This window comes from Anolis sagrei, chromosome 4, assembly GCF_037176765.1.
Source record: "Anolis sagrei isolate rAnoSag1 chromosome 4, rAnoSag1.mat, whole genome shotgun sequence".
NCBI classification, from domain to species: Eukaryota; Metazoa; Chordata; class Lepidosauria; order Squamata; family Dactyloidae; genus Anolis; species Anolis sagrei.
Window position 1 is genome coordinate 29,939,228 of NC_090024.1, and position 20,623 is coordinate 29,959,850.

The window sequence follows — 20,623 nt, forward strand, 5'->3', positions numbered from 1 at the left end:
GCTAAATACATTATTTATATTCATCATCTGTTTTTGAAGTTTCGTGGCTGAGAGGAAAGTGAAGTATAAATAATAACAATTTGTATTATTGTATTGGGAAAAGGGGAGTCATGGGGAAGAAGGGACTCTCGGACACAGCCAAAGACGGGAAGGAGACCTTCCAATACATTATTCTTAATTGCCATATTATTATTATTATTTACACCTAGTCAAAGCAGGGACTGTAAGGGTGGGAGGAGGGTGAGACAGACACGCTTCTCAGGCAATTCTCACATTAACAAGTCCCAAGGAGACCTTTAATTTAATTTCTCCAAGGGAAGTGAGAGCTCCTCGGCTCTTCCTGGCAGCTGAGGAAGCCTTGAAGGAGGGGAGGGGAAGCTCAAGAAAGGTGTCCCTTTTTCCTCCGCAAAACAGAACAGCTCAATGGAGTGTATGTGTGTTGAGGCAGAGATAAATATATAAGGTGTCTCCCCTCCAAAAATACACACACCCTTTTACACCTGTTTATTTTTTGAAGAACCCATCAATACATTTATGTTTTCAAAGGAGAGATGTATAAGGGGTATTCCCCTCCCCCAAATATACACACCCTTTTACACCGATTGATTCTTTGAAGACCCCATCAATACATTTATTTTTCCCAGGGAGAGGTGTATAAGGTGACTCCCCCACTCCCAAAAATGCCTCCGCATGGTTGCTACTGTGATTCCTTGAAGACTCAATACACTTCTATTGAAAAATACATGCTATAATAATGATTTAAACCAAGTCACAAATCTCATCTTAAATTCCAATGCCGTGTCAGGTGTTGCTGCCATTGTCGAGTTGCAGACCTTCATAATTTATTATTTGGATTCTTAATCCTGTCAAGGGTATAAATACATATTTTGTGAGAGAAATGCCTCCCAATACATATATGTATGTTGAAAAATACGTGTTATAATAATGATTGAATCTTGAATTTACAATCTCAAGTCAGGTGCTTGGTGGGAGCAAACAAGAGTTGCCTTCAGTATCTTCTTTGTACATTCTCCCACAGTATTGCGACTTTAAAAAGCTTGTCAATGATTTCTATGTGTATTTGGGGACAAAAAAGAGTATTTCTTTTAAGAACGAAGGGCTGTAAAAGGTGTATACATTTTTCTGGGACAGGCTGTAGTAGCAGCTGCTACTTCTGGCTTGTAACATGGCGGCGGCTCGTGTGGGCGAGGAAGGGGCTGCCTTTGGGGCTCAAGTTGCCCTCTTTTCCTCCCTTCCCCATGGGGATTTCTCTCTCTGTGTGTGAGGGGGAAGACGGAGGGAAGGGGGAAGAAAATAAATGGGATGAAATGGGGGTGCCTAAATGGGAACACAAGGAGGAGGCTGGGTCCTAACATGGCGGATTCCTCTGGAGGGGAGTGGGAGGCTGAGTCGGCGGTGCAAGGCCTCGCAACTGGGTCAGCCTCGCCTGTCTGCTCAGCTGCGGGAGGCGACTGTGGGTGGCTTAAAATGGCGGGAGGGGGGTGTGAATTGAAAAGGCTGCTTTCACACTCTTGGGTTGCTTTCCTTCTGCAGAAGCCCCCAGCTTTCTCTTCTTAACACCACGGCCACGAATGTGGCCGTGGTGTTAAGAAGAGAAAGCTGGGGGCTTCTGCAGAAGGAAAGCAACCCAAGAGTGTGAAGAGAATCCCTTCATTTTATAATCCTCTTCCATCATTCTCACACCTGCCACCCTCAGGGAGGAAATGGCGTGTGGTCAAACCCGCCTTCCCCCATTAAAGGGAGTCCTTGGAGTTTGGGGGCCTTGTGTTGTCCCTCTAAAAAGAGGCTAGAGTTGGTGACATGGCATAGTTTTGCCTCCTCCTCCTTGTTTTTTCCCTCTCTCTGTATAATTGACTGCCTAGCATGGATTATGTTGTTATTGTCTAAGGCTCAGGCAGGGCTTTTCCCTCTCTCTCCCCCTCCCGGAGCCTTGCGAGTGCTGAAAGGCCACCCATGTTATTCCAGTTGCTCTGCAAAGATCTACACTATTAATGCACTTTGAAACTAGCGTAAGGCCCCTTGCATACATCCCACATTTGAACTGGAATATATGGCAGTGTGGACTCTCAACTAACTTCAAAGGAGAAATTGTGGGATTTTCTGCCTTGATATTAAGGGAGCCCTTCCACACAGCCCTATATCCCAGAATATTAAGCCAGAAAATTCCACATTATCTGAGTGTGGACTCAGGCAGCACAGTTCAAAGCAGATATTGTGGGATTTTCCGCCTTGATATTCTGGGATATATAGCAGTGTGGAAGGGCCCTGGGTTATATGACTGTTTGGTGGTGCAGCGGGTGAAACTGCTGAGCTGCTGAACTTGCTGACCAAAAGGTTGGTGGTTCGAATCCGGGGAGTGAGGTGAGCTCCAGCTTCTGCCAACCTAGCAGTTCGAAAGCATGCAAATGTGAGTAGATCAATAGATACTGCTCCAGCGGGAAGGTAACGGCACTCCATGCAGTCTTGTCAGCCACATGGCCTTGGAGGTGTTTATGGACAACGCCAGCTCTTCAGCTTAGAAATGGAGATGAGCACCATTCCCCAGAGTCAGACATGACTAGAGTTAATGTCAAGGGAAAAAGCTTTCCCTTTTATGGCTGTGTGGAATGGCCCTCAGGCAACAAACTCCCACCAAAGTGGGTTGCTGTGAGTTTTCCGGGTTGTATTACCATGTTCCAGAAGCATTCTCTCCTGATATTTCACCCACATCTATGACAGGTATCCTCAGAGGCTGAGAGGTCTGTTGGAAACTAGGTGAGGTTTATATATATGTGGAATGTCCAGGGTGGGAGAAAGAACTCTTGCCTGTTTGCAGCAGGTATGAATGTTGCAATTGATCACCTTGATTAGCCTTGCAGCTTCAAAGCTTGGCTGCTTCCTGACTGGGGGAATCCTTTGTTGGGAGGTGATTAGCTGGCCCTGATTGTTTCCCCTATTTTTGAGTGTTTTTCTTCATTTACTATCCTGACTTTAGAGGGTTTTTTTGATACTAGTAGCCAGATTGTGTTCATTTTCATGGTTTCCTTCATTTTGTTGAAATTGTCCACATGCTTGTCAATTTCAATGGCTTCTCTATGTAGTCCCATCAAAGTGTGTGAGAAAAAAATCCTTAATGTGCTTTGTGGTTTGTTTCATTATCTCAAATTGTAAAAATCTGCACAATGAAACAGCTATTCTTTGATACCAGTTTGAAAATGCATTAAACGTAGATGTGAGCCTGGGCGAGTTGCATACTGTCAGCCCCAGAAAACACAGCTGGAAATGACGTGAAGGCGCATGGCAACATGGATCTGCAAGCATTAGGCGGATACGGTTTTGCAATGTATGCCTTTGTGTGTATGGGAGTGTGGAGAAGAAAGCCTGAAGCCTTTGCACCTGGGAGATACGGATCTGTTGGGTTTGCTTGTGAGGATCTTGCCTCTATTGTTTACCGAGTCTAAAGGTTTTTGATATTCTGATGAGTATGGTGATGCTGTGATAGTTGGGTGCATGGTGTGACACCAACCTCTATTGCCTCCTTCTTTTTGATCAAAGATCAAGCAGTTTCTGTGCCTCATTTGGAAAGGTATTCATGTTCTTAAGGTTCGACTAGTAGCACAAAGGATAGGGTCAGTAAAACAAGACTTTTCTTTGTCAGTTACTTAATGGTTGCAATCTAAGAGAGGCATATTTTTGGTGGTTACCTGTGGAACTCGGTGACCATTTAGTCCAACTTCCTGCCAGTGGAGGAAATTTTTCTATTATATATTTCTGAGAAGTGGCCATAAAGTTTCTGTTTAAAGATGGAAAGTTTCTGTCAACAACAGAAACTCTCATACCAATGCAAAGTTCTTTAATTGTTATTTTTTAAAGTTTTCTACACAGTCCACATTTTACAGCTATATTACAAATATATATAAGTACCAATGTAGTACATCAGACAAAACAAATCATATTGTTGTGCTTTGTTATTGATGCAAACTTCTTTGTGAAGTCGAAATACTTTTTCTCATAATTTGCTCTGGGTAAAAGCCTTTCAAATACAGAAAGATAGCAATTTCTTAATAGTTTCTTAATAGTTTCATTTCAAGGCTAAACAGAGTTATATTGTTAAAGGCTTTCATGGCCGAAATCATTGGTTTGTTGTGAGTTTCTGGGGCTGTATGGCCATGTTCCAGAAGCATTCTGTCCTGACGTTTTGCCTGCATCTATGGCAGGCAGACCTCACAGCCTCTTAGGATACCTGCCATAGATGCAGGCAAAACGTCAGGACAGAATGCTTCTGGAACGTGGCCATACAGTCCGGGAAACTCACAACAAACCATTCAAATTGTATTGTGCTTTAATTAATTCAGAGTTTTATGCAGTCAGTCAGCTGTGGAGTTTGTTCCTAAGCATGCATGGAAAAGTTGAGAAAATGCACTTGAGAGTGAGTGACAGGCTGGCAAACAATGCCGTTTTATGGTGTCTATTCAGAAGGGAAGGTCCAATGAGTTCAGCGTTACTTATTTCTAAGTAACATTGGAGTCTAAAGCATTTGAGACATCAGCAATTCTACATTGTGTCATCATGAACCCTCTCCTTTCGGTAGATTGCGTTCTTTCTGTTCTTTATCCCAGGCTTGGGCACTCGGTCTGCTGCGATTGTGGTTTCTTGGAAAATAAGCAGTTTTACATAAGTTTGAGTCTGTCTTGGGATGTGACACTTTTGTAAAGCAGCTGGATTTCTGATGGTAAAGGTTATTGTACAACTTGGAATACACAGCATCACATTCATATCCATCATTGGACAAATTGCCTTTTCTAGCATATCTCACCTCATGGAAACAAAATGAGAATTACGTGAATGTCATTCTGAGTCACTGAAACAGTAAACAACCTGACATTCACTTACCTTTTCTTAGTTGGAAAAAAATGCAGGACTTTGATCGCCACATTTAATGTGGAATTGCTGCCCCCTCTTATTTATGCACATTTTATGGCTGTTCTGTAAGTCAGTTTATACTGCCTACTATAAAAAACAATTAACTCTCTGTGGTGTGGCATTTTTTGTTAGAGGCAATTATTTCTTATGAGTATCCTCCACCTTGTACAACTGTGGAGCAGAACAGACACCTCCGCATCTGTACGCCTGTCCACAATGTCCTGCCTTATGTACAGAGGAAGAATTATTGGAGACTACAGACAATTGCAGTCACTGTTGCCCGTTTTTGGACAAAAGATATTTAGCTGCTATTTTTTATCAGTCATATACTAATTTATGCAATGCTTTTGATACAAAAAAAAAAAGACATTGCTTATGAGTATAAAAAAGGCGAATGAGCCGTGGGTTAAACTGCTGAGCTGCTGAACTTGCTGACCGAAAGGTCACAGGTTTGAATCCGGGGAGCGGCGTGAGCTCCCACTGTTTGCCCCAGCTTCTGCCAACCTAGCATTTAGAAAACATGCATATGTGAGTCGATCAGTAGGTACCACTCCAGAAGGAAGGTAACACCACTCTGTGCAGTCATGCCGGCCACATGACCTTGGAGGTGTCTATGGACAACGCTGGCTCTTCAGTATAGAAATGTAGATGAGCACCAGTCTCTAGAGTCAGACACGATTGGACTTAATGTCAGGGGAAAACCTTTACCTAATTGCGAATGAATAAACATGTGGTCAGTGGGTTGTTGTAGGTTTTTTCGGGCTATATGGCCATGGTCTAGAGGCATTCTCTCCTGACGTTTCGCCTGCATCTATGGCAAGCATCCTCAGAGGTAGTGAGGTATGTGATCAGTGTTTTTTGAGTTTGCTTTCAGTAAAGCAGGAGACAAGCAGGATTTAAATATGTCCTTATGGAACTGAGAGGGGCTTTCCCCATACATCTAGTAGTGTATTGGCATTATGTGTAAACTTGCACAATTCACATTCTGCAGAAATACTAGAGTCCAGGTTTGCAAAAAGGAAGGAAATCTGGTTTTTCCTTTTTAAAAGCCAGATCTTTAGTGGTTTGGCGTCCAAAGGAGGCTAATCAGTGTAGGCACAATTCATGCTAGAATTGCATACAGTACTCTTCCATGGGAAACCTGCCATTTGCAACTGTACTTTAGTTAGCTTTTGCTTCACATTCTGACTACTATGACTCAAACATCCCCCGTGTCCTCACTACACATGAGTGAGTTACCAGCTGCAAATGCTCTTGGCCAGTCTTGTGTGGTACACGGTGGTAGCTTAAGGGATTGAGCATGAATAATGCTGGTGAAAGGGGAAGAGGGTCTGTTCCAGTCTGGACTGGTCCTGTCCAGTTCTTTGCTTCCTGTCTTGGTGCGAACAATGCTGCTGCGGGCTTGCGACACAGCATCCCCCCATGCGCCTCTTCGAAGGCGAGCATTCCCGGCGTCCCTTCCTCTCCCTCCTCTGCCCAGTTACAGCACAGTAGAGAGCGTCTGTCGCCCACAGCAGGAGTGTTGGTCTCTCCCGCCAGCGGGGCTTACGTTGAGCCTCACAGTTTCCAGCAGACGTGGGTGGGATGGAAGAAGGCCACGATTGTGTGCTAAATAAACTGGAGGGTTTGTTAGAGGCTCACAATGGAGGTTTCTTTTCTTTGGACTTCTGATAACATTAAGCGGGTTTAGCAATCTGGGAAGGTGAGGGAATACCTAACTTCCCTGCCTCATTTTGAGGCTCCTTTCCAAGGGCAGTGTTTAGGTGTACAGGATGAAAATATGAAGCCTTCATATTTGGCTTAGAATCTACCGTGCTGAACTTTACATGACTTGAAGGAAGACAAAATCCACAACTAAATGGAAGCTATTTAATTCCATTTAAAACAAAACAAACTTTCTAACTGATACAACTATTGGAATTGCATGGAAAATGCACAAAATTATTTAAAATTTTAACCCTTGGACTTCTTGGATATGCAAGATGAGTATTCCTTGTCCAAAAAGCTTGGGACCGGAAGTGGGGTTTAAAAGGTTTTTGAATACTTACATAATGAGGTCTTGCATACGGGACTGGAGTCTGAACAGAAAATTAATGTTTCATATACACTTTGTACACATAGCTAGAAAGTAATTTTAACACACCATTTTTAGTTTACATGAAACAAAGTTTGTGTACATTAAACTATCATAAAAGATACCACTGTCTCTTCCACACATATGAACAATTTGGGATATCAAAATATTTCAAAATTCAAATTAAGAGATGCTTAATCTGTACAAGTGTTTAATAACACTATTTTAAAATCTGGTAACTCGGATCTATTTATATATTCTCAACAAAAGATTCCCCCAGGCACTGCCAGGCCATCAAATGCTAATCAAGGTGGTCAGTTGAAACATTCACGCCTAGTTCCAGCAGACAAGAGTCCTTTGTCCCACCCTGGACATTCCACAGATATATAAACCCATTTTCCTAGTTCCAACAGACCTCACAACCTCTGAGGATGCTTGCCATAGATGCAGGCGAAACGTCAGGAGAGAATGCCTCTAGACCATGGCCATATAGCCCAAAAAAACTACAACAACCCAGTGATTCCAGCCATGAAAGCCTTCGACAATAAATTTATATATACTTTTTTGGAGGCATACAAAAAGACTTAGAGCACCTTAAGCACTGAGAACAACCTTTTTAGAGGACAACATGATTTCCAAGACATTTTGTTGTCTTTTGGCATAAAAATGCTGCTTTAAAAATACATGTTAATTAAAATGTTAATTAAGACAGGCATTTTGAAAACACAGACAGAAAAGGACAAAGTCTTTTATTAATCAAACTTTTAGAACCACCCAGGTCTTAAAAACATAAACACAACAATAAAAGGTCTAGTAGGTTATTCAGTAATTCAGAATAGCTTTGGTACAAAATGTACAGAAGCCTACCTTGTGTTGACTTCAGTTCCGTTTACGGTAAGTTTTATATGTTTAATCCTGCAATATATTTATTTATTTATTTATTTGCTTTATTTCTATACCGCGTTTCTCAACCTATAATAGGTGACTCAATGCGGTTTACACAATATTAATTATCACAACAATAACAATTAAAACACAGCATATCCAATAGCACACACACAACCATTCATACAATGCCTCGATCGCAAACAAGATCCAGTCTCATATCCTTATGCCGTTCCTATGTTCAGTTTAGTATAGAAGGCCAGTAAAACTAAAATACAAATTTGTCACAGAGAGAAAAAAATCTATAGAAAGAAATGAAAGTCTCAGATGCCTTGGTTCCATGGAAACTGGTTTCCTGTCTTTATGGTCTTAGAAGCAGATTGGTTTATAGTATTGCTGCATTGTGCATTTGGATACAGAATAGAATGTCAGTACTGTTAAAGGTCACATACGTTATCTAGCAGCTGCATCTGTTGTAGAAAACAGCATGACCACTTAATAACTAAACTATATAATATTTTCTACATAGGTATACTTCTATGATTCTTATATAAAACTTTGCATTACATTTTGATTGGAAGAGATGCCCACGGAAGTGGGTGCTAATTAATTCTAAGCAATTCCTGAATGAAACTAAATTTCTAAATTCATTCTAATTTGGCTTAAAACCTGGTTTTGAAACAAAAAATGTACTGGTGGGTGAGTTGTCTGAAGTAACCTGTGCTGGAAAAAAAACAAGATAGAGTGGTTCTTTCGTTTCTCTTAGATTTCACAACAGCTGTAAATAGCCCATTGACTGCAGTATCTTTCTAGATAGGCTGTCTGAGTAGAGAATGTGGAAGTATTGCATTGTAGAGGTTCCTGTCCTGCTTGGTTTTATTTATGTGTTTACTTTTATCTGCCTTTCTCCTAAATATAAACCAATGCAATTAAAAGAAAGTACTGAACATGGTGGTGCAGCGTGTTAAACCACTGAGCTTCTGAACTTGCTGACTGAAAGGTTGGTGGTTCAAATCCGGGGAGCAAGGAGCTCCCGCTGTTAGCCCCAGCTTCTGCCAACCTAGCAGTTTGAAAGCATACAAATGTGAGTAGACTAATAGGTACCATTCCAGCAGGAAGGTAACGGCGCTCCATGCAGTCATGCTGGCCACATGACTTTGGGGGTGTCGACGGACAGTGCCAGCTCTTCGGCCTAGAAATGGAGATGAGCACCGCCCCACATAGTCGGATACCACTAGACTTAATATCAGGCGAAACATTTACCTTTACGTTTTACTGTACATGAATTAAAAATCAGTCATAAAAAAGTTCAAAATAGTCTAGTTGCCATGTAAAAACATCACTACTTAAAACAATAAAGGCTGTGAATCATTTTTGGAGTACTGGAATTCCAAAATTCAGTACTCCAAAATTGTTTAGGTGGATATCTGTATTAGCAACAATGTACACACTTTGTTGCTAATACAGATATTAAATTAATTTTAACATTATTAAAAATACTGTATCAAATTACCCATCAGTTATGTGTATAAGAAATATATAGAGTATAAATGAGGCTGTTGCAGAAAGCTTCACAGCTTGGGAGCCACTACTGAGAAGTCTCTTCCCCCAAATTTGCACATGTGTTTTCTGAGGATAGTGGGAAAGTACTCCCCCAAGGATCTTAAAGATTAGTCAAGTACAGTCTTGGATGGTTGCAAGAATATAAGAGCAGCAACACTGTTTCAGATCAAAAGCTGCATTCTGTTTTGGTAGACTGAAGCAGAGAACAAAAAGCAGAACATGAAGTTCCCTAACACTTGTGTTCCTTCATAATTGCTATATAGAAGCACATTACAGTCTAGTACTGGAGTCTTTTTCTCCATTCAGTGTGCTGGGATTTTATTTTTTTGCCTAGTAGTAGCTGTACAACAGAATTCCTCAGGCTCCATCAGTTTCCTAGGCTTTATAACAAACTAGAAAAAGTTGCCGAGAGTTATGGGTTGCAGTGTCTCACTAGTATGTGGGTGACACCATTGTATGTCTTCCTTTTATCTAAGAGCAGTGAACCTTTTTGTTATTTTGAACAAGTTTTTGTATAGGGGAATGGACCCAAGTGTTGTCCAGTACATTGAGAATCAACAGATAAATAGATTCTCTGTTTGTTGATAGCTTGTCTATCTTGCTAAATGTCATTCTGCTCCATTCTTCCCTATTGGGGGTTGCACTTCCTAAAAGAGCAAGTCTGTTGTTTGATAATATGCCTGAGTCCACTGTTGTCATAGGTTAATGCCTAGACTGAGAGCATGTTTTATCAGTTTAGGCTGGTGATATCACCAATGAGACAGCCTGGACAGATACATTTGTGATAATTCTTTGTTTTCTCTGTGGTGTTATCCCTAAAGAGGCTTACATAAAATTTCATCTCAATATTTGTACCACTAGCTTCCTTGTATTTAAGAAATCTTTAAACATTTTAGCTCTTCGTAGTATTCAGTTTTGTGATTCATCTGTCTTTGATTTTATTGTATGTTGATAAAAGTCTATGCTATAGGTTGTATTTCATGCCTTTTTAAATTTTGGTTTTGTATATTTTTTAAATTACCTATTTAGTCAAAATTGTCTATATAGTGTTACCCAGAGCATACTTATTATTAGGTCATCTAAAAGGGTTACACATAATTTTAAAGTAATTCCATCAGATCCGAAGTGTATTGTGTGTGTGCGTGTGCGTATTTCCCTACAAATGAGTTGACAAAACACAGGTGATTCACATTACATGTCATTTACATTTCCACATTACCAAAATACTTACATTGAAGTCAAGATGGAGAATCTTTTTAAACAAAGGGGCTTTTTTTATGTCAGGAGCAACTTGAGAAACTGCAAGTTTCTGGTGTGAAAAGAATTGGCTGTCTGCAAGTATGTTGCTCAGGGGACGCATGGATGTTTTAACATCCTGTGGGAGGCTTCTCTCGTGTCCCCTCATGAGAAGTTGGAACTGACAGATGGGAGCTCACCTTGCTCTCTGGATTTGAACTGCCGACGTCTTGGTCAGCAGTCTTGCCAGCACAAGGGTTTAACCCATTGTGCCACCAGGGTCTCCAACAAAAGGGCTCAGAGGATGCATGCCAGAAGTGGATGTGGGCAAAGGCAAATAGGCAAGAACAAAAATATGAGCATATTTTAGCGTAAAGCTCTTACTGTCAGTAATTAATTCTTGAGAAAAGTATTTTCATTTTTGGAATGAAAAAAAAAGTGTCCAAATTCCAATGTGAAAAGAAAAGGGGTGTTGTCACTTAGGGCAGAGGTGTCAAGATTGTGGCCCTCAGATGACCTCAAATCTTTGGAGATAGCTATCATACCACTTTTTTTCATAGGTCTGGGTCTTCAGTTTACTCACTGTTTTCAAGTTCTCTAGAAAATAAATTGCTTCATGTCCTCTTTAAAGGATGCCATCAAGTACTGCAAGCGATATCTAACCAAAGCAGAATAGAGTGCCCTTGTTAATTCTCGTGATCTTGACACGACATTTTGTATTTTATTATCTATATTTCTTGGTCTCCGGTACAATATACTGCTTTGTCTTTTTGGAATCTGGCTAGTATGGCTATTGATCTGTAAGCTCTTTACAGTGATAAAGATGGAGGTGGGTGGGTAGCTCCACCCGTATGGAAAATGAGATTACAAGGGAACGGTAGGTGTGTCTCACTACCATTTCTGCCAGAGAGCAGAGGGTATACCCAGCAAATGTTTGAGTTGTGCCCTTTGTTTCTTTTAATCCTTGTTGAATTCCTCAGAGATACCATCTGATACCCTTTTTAGAAGTGTACTTGGAACTATGCATTTTCTGCATAGTTCAGTGAAGTCTTTTATTGGGCTTGGCATCCAGACATGAAAGTAACCTAGTCCTCATATCCTCATAAATGTGTGATTTCATTTGTGTGCTTGAGTGGAGTAGGAAAAATGGAAAACAGGACATATTTTTTCTGAACTTTCTGCTCTTTGGAGTGAGAACGGTTTATTGGGTGGTTTCCCTTCTTAAAAATGAGATCTATATAAGCAATAACAAGAGGTGAAAAAGGGACTTCTTCCTGCATTTCCAGATCAGGATTTAGTGAGAAACAATGTATCTCTCCTGAAAGGAAGATAATGGAAAAATAATTGAAGAAAAAAAAAATACAGGAATAGAAATGAATAGGATAGAGCAGCTCTTATTGACCACTATTAACACTTTTCTCCCCAGCTTTCGCTGGAATATGCTTGCCTTTTTGGCCTGATAATCCAAAAAGAGTTGAGAATTAATGACCACATCATAGGTAATCTTAATCTTTGTCAAGCTTTATATTAGTAAGGTATTAATGGTTTCCACTGAAAAACCTAGATTACATATTTTGTACCAATGTCATTGTTTTAATGCAATATCTTCCAAATATACTGTAGTTCTCTACATGGCATATATTTGCTGATAAAAAATGGTCTCTCCTCACACCAAGAAGTGTATTTCTGTAGATTGGTTTTTCCTCTATCAGCAAGTGTTAACATTAGGGTTTTTTTAAGCAGTTGTAAACAATCTTCAGTCTAATGTTAGTTTTTGTAGTTCAGTTTATGTCTCAAGACATAACTTGCAGTGTTTTCATCAATGAGTGATTAGAAAAATAGTGCATCTGCTAAATCACTTGCGTCCTGTATATTTTCTTGTCATGATAATACAATGTTTTTATATAGCCTTGCATAGTGCTATTTCATTTGGAACTTAATTGTGTCCTTTGCAGACAATCTTGTGTCATAGCTCCATTGTAAATAATTCTTTCTGTCCCATTGCAATCTATTTTTTCTTATTTTCATTTAACTCCAAATAACACGCATTGAACTCCAAAGAACATGTTTATCACTCACCTTAAGACTTGCTTGTCTCATTTTGTCTGAGAACCTAACTAGATTTCAGTTTCAAAACATGCAAATGTAGGTAGATCAATAGGTACCACTTCTGCGGTAAGGTAACAGTGCTCCATGCAGTCATGCTGGCCACATGACCTTGGAGGTGTCTATGGACAACGCCAGCTCTTCAGCTTAGAAATTGAGATGAGCACCATCCCCCAGAGACAGGCACGACTAAATTTAATGTCAGGGGAAAACTTTACCTTTTAAGGATGTTGCCCTGATGTTTTATCTTTTTGTGGGAGGCTTCTCTCATGTCCCCACATGAGAAGCTGGATCTCATAGGTGGGAGCTCACCCCACTCCTCAGATTCGAAACACCAATCTTTTGGTCTGCAGTACTGCTGGCACAAGGATTTAATCTATTGCAGCACCAGGGGCTCCTTGTACAGTGAAAAGGACATATAAAATGTTTCTCCTTCTCTGTACATATTCCCTCATATCTGCACGTGGCAAGAGGTCTTGGGTGACTGCCTGTTGGTGATGCTACAATTTGAACATACAGGTTTTTGTTTTGTTTCATTTAGCACATTTAACGTACAATATACTTACGTTGTGGACCTGGACTTTCTTCATTGCTTATGAATATTTAATCCTTTTTTCTTCACAGGGCAAACTCTCTGACCAGGCCTGCAACTATCCAGAGGGTTTAGGAGAAGTGCTTTATCGAGAACAGTTCGACTTCAACGCGGAGCCACCTTGGGAACCTAGCTGATGATAGTAGGGTTCCATCTCCTAACTTGTCCATGTAAGTCTTGTATTTTTGGTTAGGTCTGAATTTACCAATTTATTTAAGCCACAGCAAACTTCATATATAGGAGTCTTTTTGTCACTTAGTCAATTCTCCCTTCTAAAATTTGCTCTTTTTTTGATTCATCAAAATGTGGCATTTATTTCAACATCAGTAGTGGTTTCTACTCTTCTATTACTCATATCATTTCTCTGGATCATAAAATATTTTCCCATAAATCCCCCATGTTCTCTAGTAACTTAAATTAGTGTGCTAATTGAAAGGTAATGACAGCTTAGAAGAGATTCAAATCGAATTTATATGTTATGTGTAAATATCCAATCACTTGTACTTCACTTTCAGAGCAGAGTGTCCAAAGCATGTCTCTGTTAGCTAGTTGCTTTTACAAACAGTTGTTGTTTATTTTACTATTGAATACTAGTGCATTCTTTGTTTATAAAGGTATGTGTGAGTTAAACTGTGTGTCACTAAACTAAAATTATAGTGAGAGAGAAGCTGGACTTCCTACTGTATTTCATTAGGGTTATCACAGCAGGAAATCAGATTTAGCAGACTTGGCCTCTTACCAGATGACTGTCATGATGTATTTGAAGCATTCTTCTTTGTGTTTTTGAATAATGTGGATTAAAACCTTATGATACAAAGCTGAGTTGTTGGAGCATGTTTTTGTAAGTAGTATATGCTGTTATGAAAACATAGGATATATGAATACTAGGTTGCATTTGTATACAAATCTAACTAAAGCTGCCTCAAGCAATTCTTTTGATGTATTACTGATAAAGAGAATAAACAGCTCTAATTTGAATTTGTCAAAGTTAAAGGTATGCAGGTTGAACAGGAAATTAGTAATTTCTGTCAGTGATATTTTGATTAAAGATTGTAGATAAGTATGCTGAATTTTTGCTGACTTGTAAAATATTTGCAACTTAGAAAAGCATATATGAAAGTCTATTATGAAGTGACCAGGACATATTTTAGCCATTTGGGACAGTTTTGGAATATGCTGCTATTACACAAATTCAGAAGTGCTGGAATGTGTGGTCTGAATCATTTTGCTACTTCTAACTGAAATGGATTCACTCATCCAATCGAACCTATCTAACTGTTGGTAAATTAGTATTGAATCTGCAGACTTTCTCTTGTTGGGATTGACAGTTGGGTTTCTAGGCCCCAGAGTGACTGAATTTTTAATATGAGTTGGCCTATATCTATGGCAAATTTTCTTGTGTCCCAAAGACCAGTTCCATGTCTATGCCCATTAGTTATAAATGCTTATAGCCAGTGGCTAAGGGATGGTAAGAGTCCTTTGACCTAAGCAAAGCATTAACGATGAAACAGCAAAGGAGGGGAAAAAATAAAAATCATCAAATGAAAAAGTAACTACGATAATAATAATTTGAAAAATACAATGTAGAATACGGGACAACCTAAAGGCAATTAAATATGATTAGTAACTGACACACAGTATGGACCCCTTAGCTACAGGTTTGATATTCACAATTTCATTTGCCACTGCTTAAAAAATATCCCCACAGAAGTGTTTTGTGGGCGTCTAGGTTCTGCAGTAGCCCCCCCCTCCCCCCAGTGGTGCAGCAGGTTAAACCACTGAGCTTCTGAACTTGATGACTGAAAGGTCGCATGTTCGAATCTGGGGAGTGGGGTGAGCTCCTGCTGTTAGCCCCAGCTTCTGCCCACCTACCAGTTTTAAAGCATGCAAATCTGAGTAGATCAATATGTACCACTTCGGCGGGAAGGTAACGGTGTTCCATGCAGCCATGTTGGCCACATGACCTTGGAGGTATTTAAATACAATGTAGATGAGCATCACCCTCCAGAGTTGAATTTGACTAGACTTAATGTCTAGAAATTGAGATGAATACCACCCTCCAGAGTCGGACACAACTAGACTTAATGTCAAGGAAAACATGTACTTTTTTAGGTCCTCCAGTCCAATTCTGTGGTGTGTTTCCAGCTCAAGTTTTGTCAAAATATAGAGTCCGCTAATAGCCGTGGTTTCATAGAGGAGCCTAAAATATGTCTCCTGTGGATATGGGATCATACTGTATGGAATAATATACTATCAAACTTCATAACAATACAAAGCATAGCACCAAGTATTGGGATGTGTTTTGCCACTGAGCATTTTGTTTTTTACATCTCTTCCTTTGCTATAATGTATGAGATTAAGCTATGTTTAATTGCCGATAGGTTTTATTTGGTCTGTGTTCTTTGTGTTAAATTGTCCTTCTCATACATATTTGTAATTACAGAGTTTTGTGTTATTCTACTTTATATTAGTTTTGAAGTTTGGTAGTGTTTTGCATTCTATAGACTATCTTACGGGTCCATGGACCACCATTAGGTGTAATGCCTTGTTTAGTTATTCTGGATCTGAACTACAGCATTCTTGAAACTTTAATCTGACAAGCTTTTCTTATGATCCAGTTTTCAAAGGTCATATTGAAATAAAACTTTGAACAATCCTTGGTCTAATTTAAATTTTGCTTGTTGCTGGCTAGCCTGCCAAGCGAGGGCCATACTGCCTGAGTATATAAATTTGCTACATAGTAGCTCCATATGATTAAGCTGTTTAGTATTCCGTTGCCAGAGGTGACCTCTTGTCCAAATAAGTTGATATTCTTTTAGAGTTGAATGCATTTTCAAATTTGTCTGAACAAGTTGTAACCATTGGTAACCATTTGCCTTACAATGTTTGCTCACGTGGGCATAACATGCAGTTTCTCTAAATATTTGTTGTGTAGTGCTAAGTGTTCTATCATTCATTTAGCAAAAGAGATTTGTTCTCCATGTATCATATACAAATATTTTGAATTAGTCATCACTAGTAAATTAAACTTTGATGAAGCAGTTTCATACAAATGTTCAAATGTTCAGCAGCAAGCATATTTGCATCTTGGGTGTGCCTAGGCTTGAAGAGACTCAACAAGCCCGGATTTTGTATGTGTGTGTATTAGCTGACTAATGGATGCCCTAAAGTTCTACTATAAATGATTTATTGAGGAAAAAGTCAATTAAACATAATGAGTTTAGTTGGAACAGAGTATTAATTAAAGTTGGCTTGTCTGAGTGTATGTTTAAATTTCCATTAAAACCATCCCTGTCTCCACCTTTAGTTGAGATCTGTAGAAGAGAAACTGTTCCTGTCCTTTGGGGCCACTGTTTCTGGTTTTTGCACAGTTTTTTGGGTCAGGAAGGGATGCAGCAGAAAGGCCAGAAAATAAAAAACAACAGACCTGAAGTCTATCTTATGTAAATAAAAATGTAATGTTCGTTTGTGGGGTTAACAGAACTCAAAAACTACGGGACGAATTGACACCAAATTTGGACACAAGACACCTAACAACCCAATGTATGTCCTTCACTCAAAAAATGGTTTTTGTCATTTGGGAGTTGTAGTTGCTGGGATTTATAGTTCACCTACAATCAAAGAGCATTCTGAACCCCACCAACGATGGAATTGAACCAAACTTGGCACACTTCTCCCATGACCAACAGAAAATACTGAAAGGGTTTGGTGCGCAGTGTCCTTTGGTTTTGTAGTTGTAGTTCACCTACATCCAGAGACTCCATGCAGTCATGCTGGCCACATGACCTTGGGGGTGTCTATGGACAACGCTGGCTCTTCGGCCTAGAAATGGAAATGAGCACCATCCCCCAGAGTCAAACATGACTAGACTTAATGTCAGGGGAAACCTTTACCTTTACTAAATCATAACGCTAACATAGAGATACTATGGCATACCGTTTTCTGAGCTAGGCTTTAAGATTAACTTGTAGCATTACTAATGGCACTCTCGTTTTGAGGGAAGGGGGAAAGGGATGAATGTAGAGAGATGTTATGAAATAATACTCTGTTATACTGTTTATTACAAGTGATATTTTTGTTATATTTTCTCTCAACCAGTTTGTTGCATAATTTAAGGACCCAGCTCTAAGGCTTTAGCTTTGTGGCCCGTCCCTTGTGTTTCTTGGTTTATGACTGTCGGCTTTGCGGAATACGGCTGAGATGAAAGGATTCCTGGAGGATGCAAACTACTCCATTGGCTTACTGGATGAAGGAGTGAATGTTGCAGAAGTCATTGACAACTGCATTTATGAACATACCCTTGTAAGTTGTTTCTAATTCCCTTATTTTCAATTTCTAATATTCCAGCTACTATTATGTTTTCATACATTTTATTGTGTAATTGGGAAATAATAACTGGGACAGTAACTAACAAAATAAGGAAATGATGCTTAAAGGTACTTTGGTTAGTTGTCATATTATTGTACTCTGAAGTATATATTATATTTTTTCTTCTCCTTTCTAGAATGGAAAAAATGGATTTTTTGTTGGTGATCTGGGAAAGCTGATCAAACACCACATCCACTGGCAGAATGTGATGGCACCAATAAAGCCATTTTACAATGTAAAATGCAACTCCACCCCTGGTGTACTTGAGATACTGGCAGCTTTAGGAACTGGGTTTGCATGTTCGAATAAGGTACGTATGGTTTGTGTTAATGTTCCTATTCTGCATTTTTTTTTCATTCTTGAGATTTTTCAAAAATAATTTTAGGGATCCTACTGCAATAGCTTGCTGAGCATTGGAAGCTGGTAACTGGAGATAGATAGATATGTTTGTTTGTGGGACTAACATATCTCAAAAATCACTGGGCGAATTGACACCAAATTTGGACACAATACACCTATCAGGCCAATGAGTGACCATCACTCATAAAAACACTGAAAATGCAGCGGAAGATACTTAAAAAGCCAAAAAATAAAAATACACTACAATGCATGCACATAACCACATTGTTCCCCTGACATTAAGTCCAGTCATGTCCAACTCGGGGGGGGGGTGTTGGTGGTCATCTCCATTTTTAAGCCCAAGAGCCAGTGTTGTCCATAGACACCTCCAAAGTCATGTGGCCTGCATGACTGCATGGCGCACCGTTACCTTCCCGCCGAAGAGGTACCTATTGATCTACTCACATTTTCAAATTGCTAGGTTGGCAGAAGCTGGGGCTAACAGCGGGAGCTCATGTTGCTCCCTGGATTCAAACCTGCGACCTTTCAGTTAGCAAGTTTAACAGCTCAGCGGTTTAACCCACTACACCACTGGGGGTTTCGGCATAACCACATGTGTATTTATGCATAAACACATATACAAAAATATATACAAATGCATATATATACACACAAAACACATATACACAGACTAGGCCACAGCAACGCGCGGCAGGGGACGGCTAGTATATATATATATGTAGTGTCATTAATGGTACTTGGTACTTTCCTAGTGAATTGCCGAGACAATTGTTGGAATTCAAATTCATATCAAATGTTCCCTAAAATAGCTTTCTCCAACTTAAATCATCCAGAAATCAAGTCAAGCTGCAAATAGAAACCAGAGCCTTCTCCCTTCCCAGCTGCCATTATGGGGTGATTAGCAGCTTGAGCAGGGCGTTCTGTATGGAAAAGAGCAGGGAGGGAACTTCCTTGTATCTGTTTGATTTTGTCCTAGTTTGTAGAACTAAGGCCCCTTCCACACAGCTGAATAAAATCCCACATTTTCTGCTTTGTACTGGAATATATGGCAGTGTGGGCTCAGTTCAAAGCAGATATTGTGAGATTTCCTGCCTTGTTATACTGGGTTATATGGCTGTGTGGAAGGTCCCTAGGTTTGCACCCTAATTTATTGTCTCTTTAATGCCAGATAAAGGTAGGGTTTTACTGCCCTGTGTACAGTGACTGACTTGTTAGCAGGTCATGTTACACCAGATCAGACTTGTCTATTTAGCCCTGTATTGTCCATTGCATGGCAGCAACTCTCAAGGTCTTCAGTGTTATTTGAATGAGAGATAGTTATCGCACCAGTGGTGAACATCTTTTGCATATCTTTCAGGGTAGTTGAATTTAATATTTCCAGCTCTCGTGTAAATGGCTTGGATTCAACAAATTGAGAACAATTCTGTTGTTCATTGTTTTGTCCAAAATCATCAAAGAATAACTGATTAATGTACAACGTGCACGCCATGTTTAAACGTCAAGTATGTGAGGAGAGAGTATACAGGATAGCAAAAGTAAACATGAGTATCGGAAACCTTATGCGTTACTGTGACGGCGCGTGTGGCGCCTCATATATTTTGAACTGTTAGTTGCAGGATTTTAAACTGCCATTTTATTTCTGTCTACCTTGTACATGTATAGTTAAATTTCATTGGTTACTATAGCTGTCAATTTATTGTTGTTGTGCACCAATTGGTTTGTTTCCCCAGTTCAGTTGTTTAGGCTCCGCCCCTTCCAAGGGAGAAAGGGAAGGTATCTCTCTCACCTTTTTTACCTCAGTAAAAGACTCATTGGATGGACGTGTCCAAAAGCTTGGCCCAAAGCCCCTGGTCAAGGCATTTTTTACTACCAACTCTTAGGTTTTGACCCCCTGAGTCTTATTCTTTATGTTCAAACCTCCTGAACGAAATTGTGAAGACCTCAGGCGCCTTCATTCCGGTTCTGTGGCACCATAGGAAGGTCTTGTCCTTCAACTTAGGCCACTGAACTGGGGTTGTGGTTTGCTCCGGCATTCACAACCATTGAGAGAGAGGGAACAGGAAAAGCTTCTCAGCTTATAACTCCTAGGACCCTGGACTTTAGAGTTTATAAAGTGTTTTTCCCTGTTAAAACTTCAAGTTTGTACCTAAGAAAGTGAACTCATTGTCAACAATAAACACCATTTCGAGTTACTTGTTGTGTTCTGGTCCTTGGGAGTTCCAGTTTCCCTAAAGGAGGGCAAGAAGCAATCCCCTGGGGAAAGAAGTCACGTCCATGCCTCTTTCTCTATAGCCCCAGGCGCGACGGCACAGTTACCATCTCCTTCTCTTATACAAAAAATGTGTTGCATTTTGATTTCTGGAAATAAGATGAAATGTTCAGTTTTGTTTCAGTAGATCAGGCTGTAAACTTGGGCCACTTCCACACAGCTGAATAAAATCCCATATTTTCTGCTTTGAACTGGAATATATGGTAGTGTGGACTCAGATAACCCAGTTCAAAGCAGATATTGTGGG

At 39.8% G+C, this 20,623-nt stretch overlaps 1 protein-coding gene across 1 annotated transcript in view; it reads left to right on the forward strand.

The window, feature by feature from the left end:
• The window catches only part of AZIN1 (antizyme inhibitor 1), a 37,434-nt gene that overhangs the window by 3,656 nt on the left and 13,155 nt on the right, over positions 1-20,623 (forward strand). The window contains exons 2-4 of the mRNA XM_060775693.2: positions 13,412-13,549; positions 17,478-17,681; positions 17,884-18,057. Coding sequence (XP_060631676.2) covers positions 17,580-17,681; positions 17,884-18,057 — 276 coding nt within the window. The 5' untranslated portion in view covers positions 13,412-13,549; positions 17,478-17,579. The remainder of the gene's footprint in view (positions 1-13,411; positions 13,550-17,477; positions 17,682-17,883; positions 18,058-20,623) is intronic.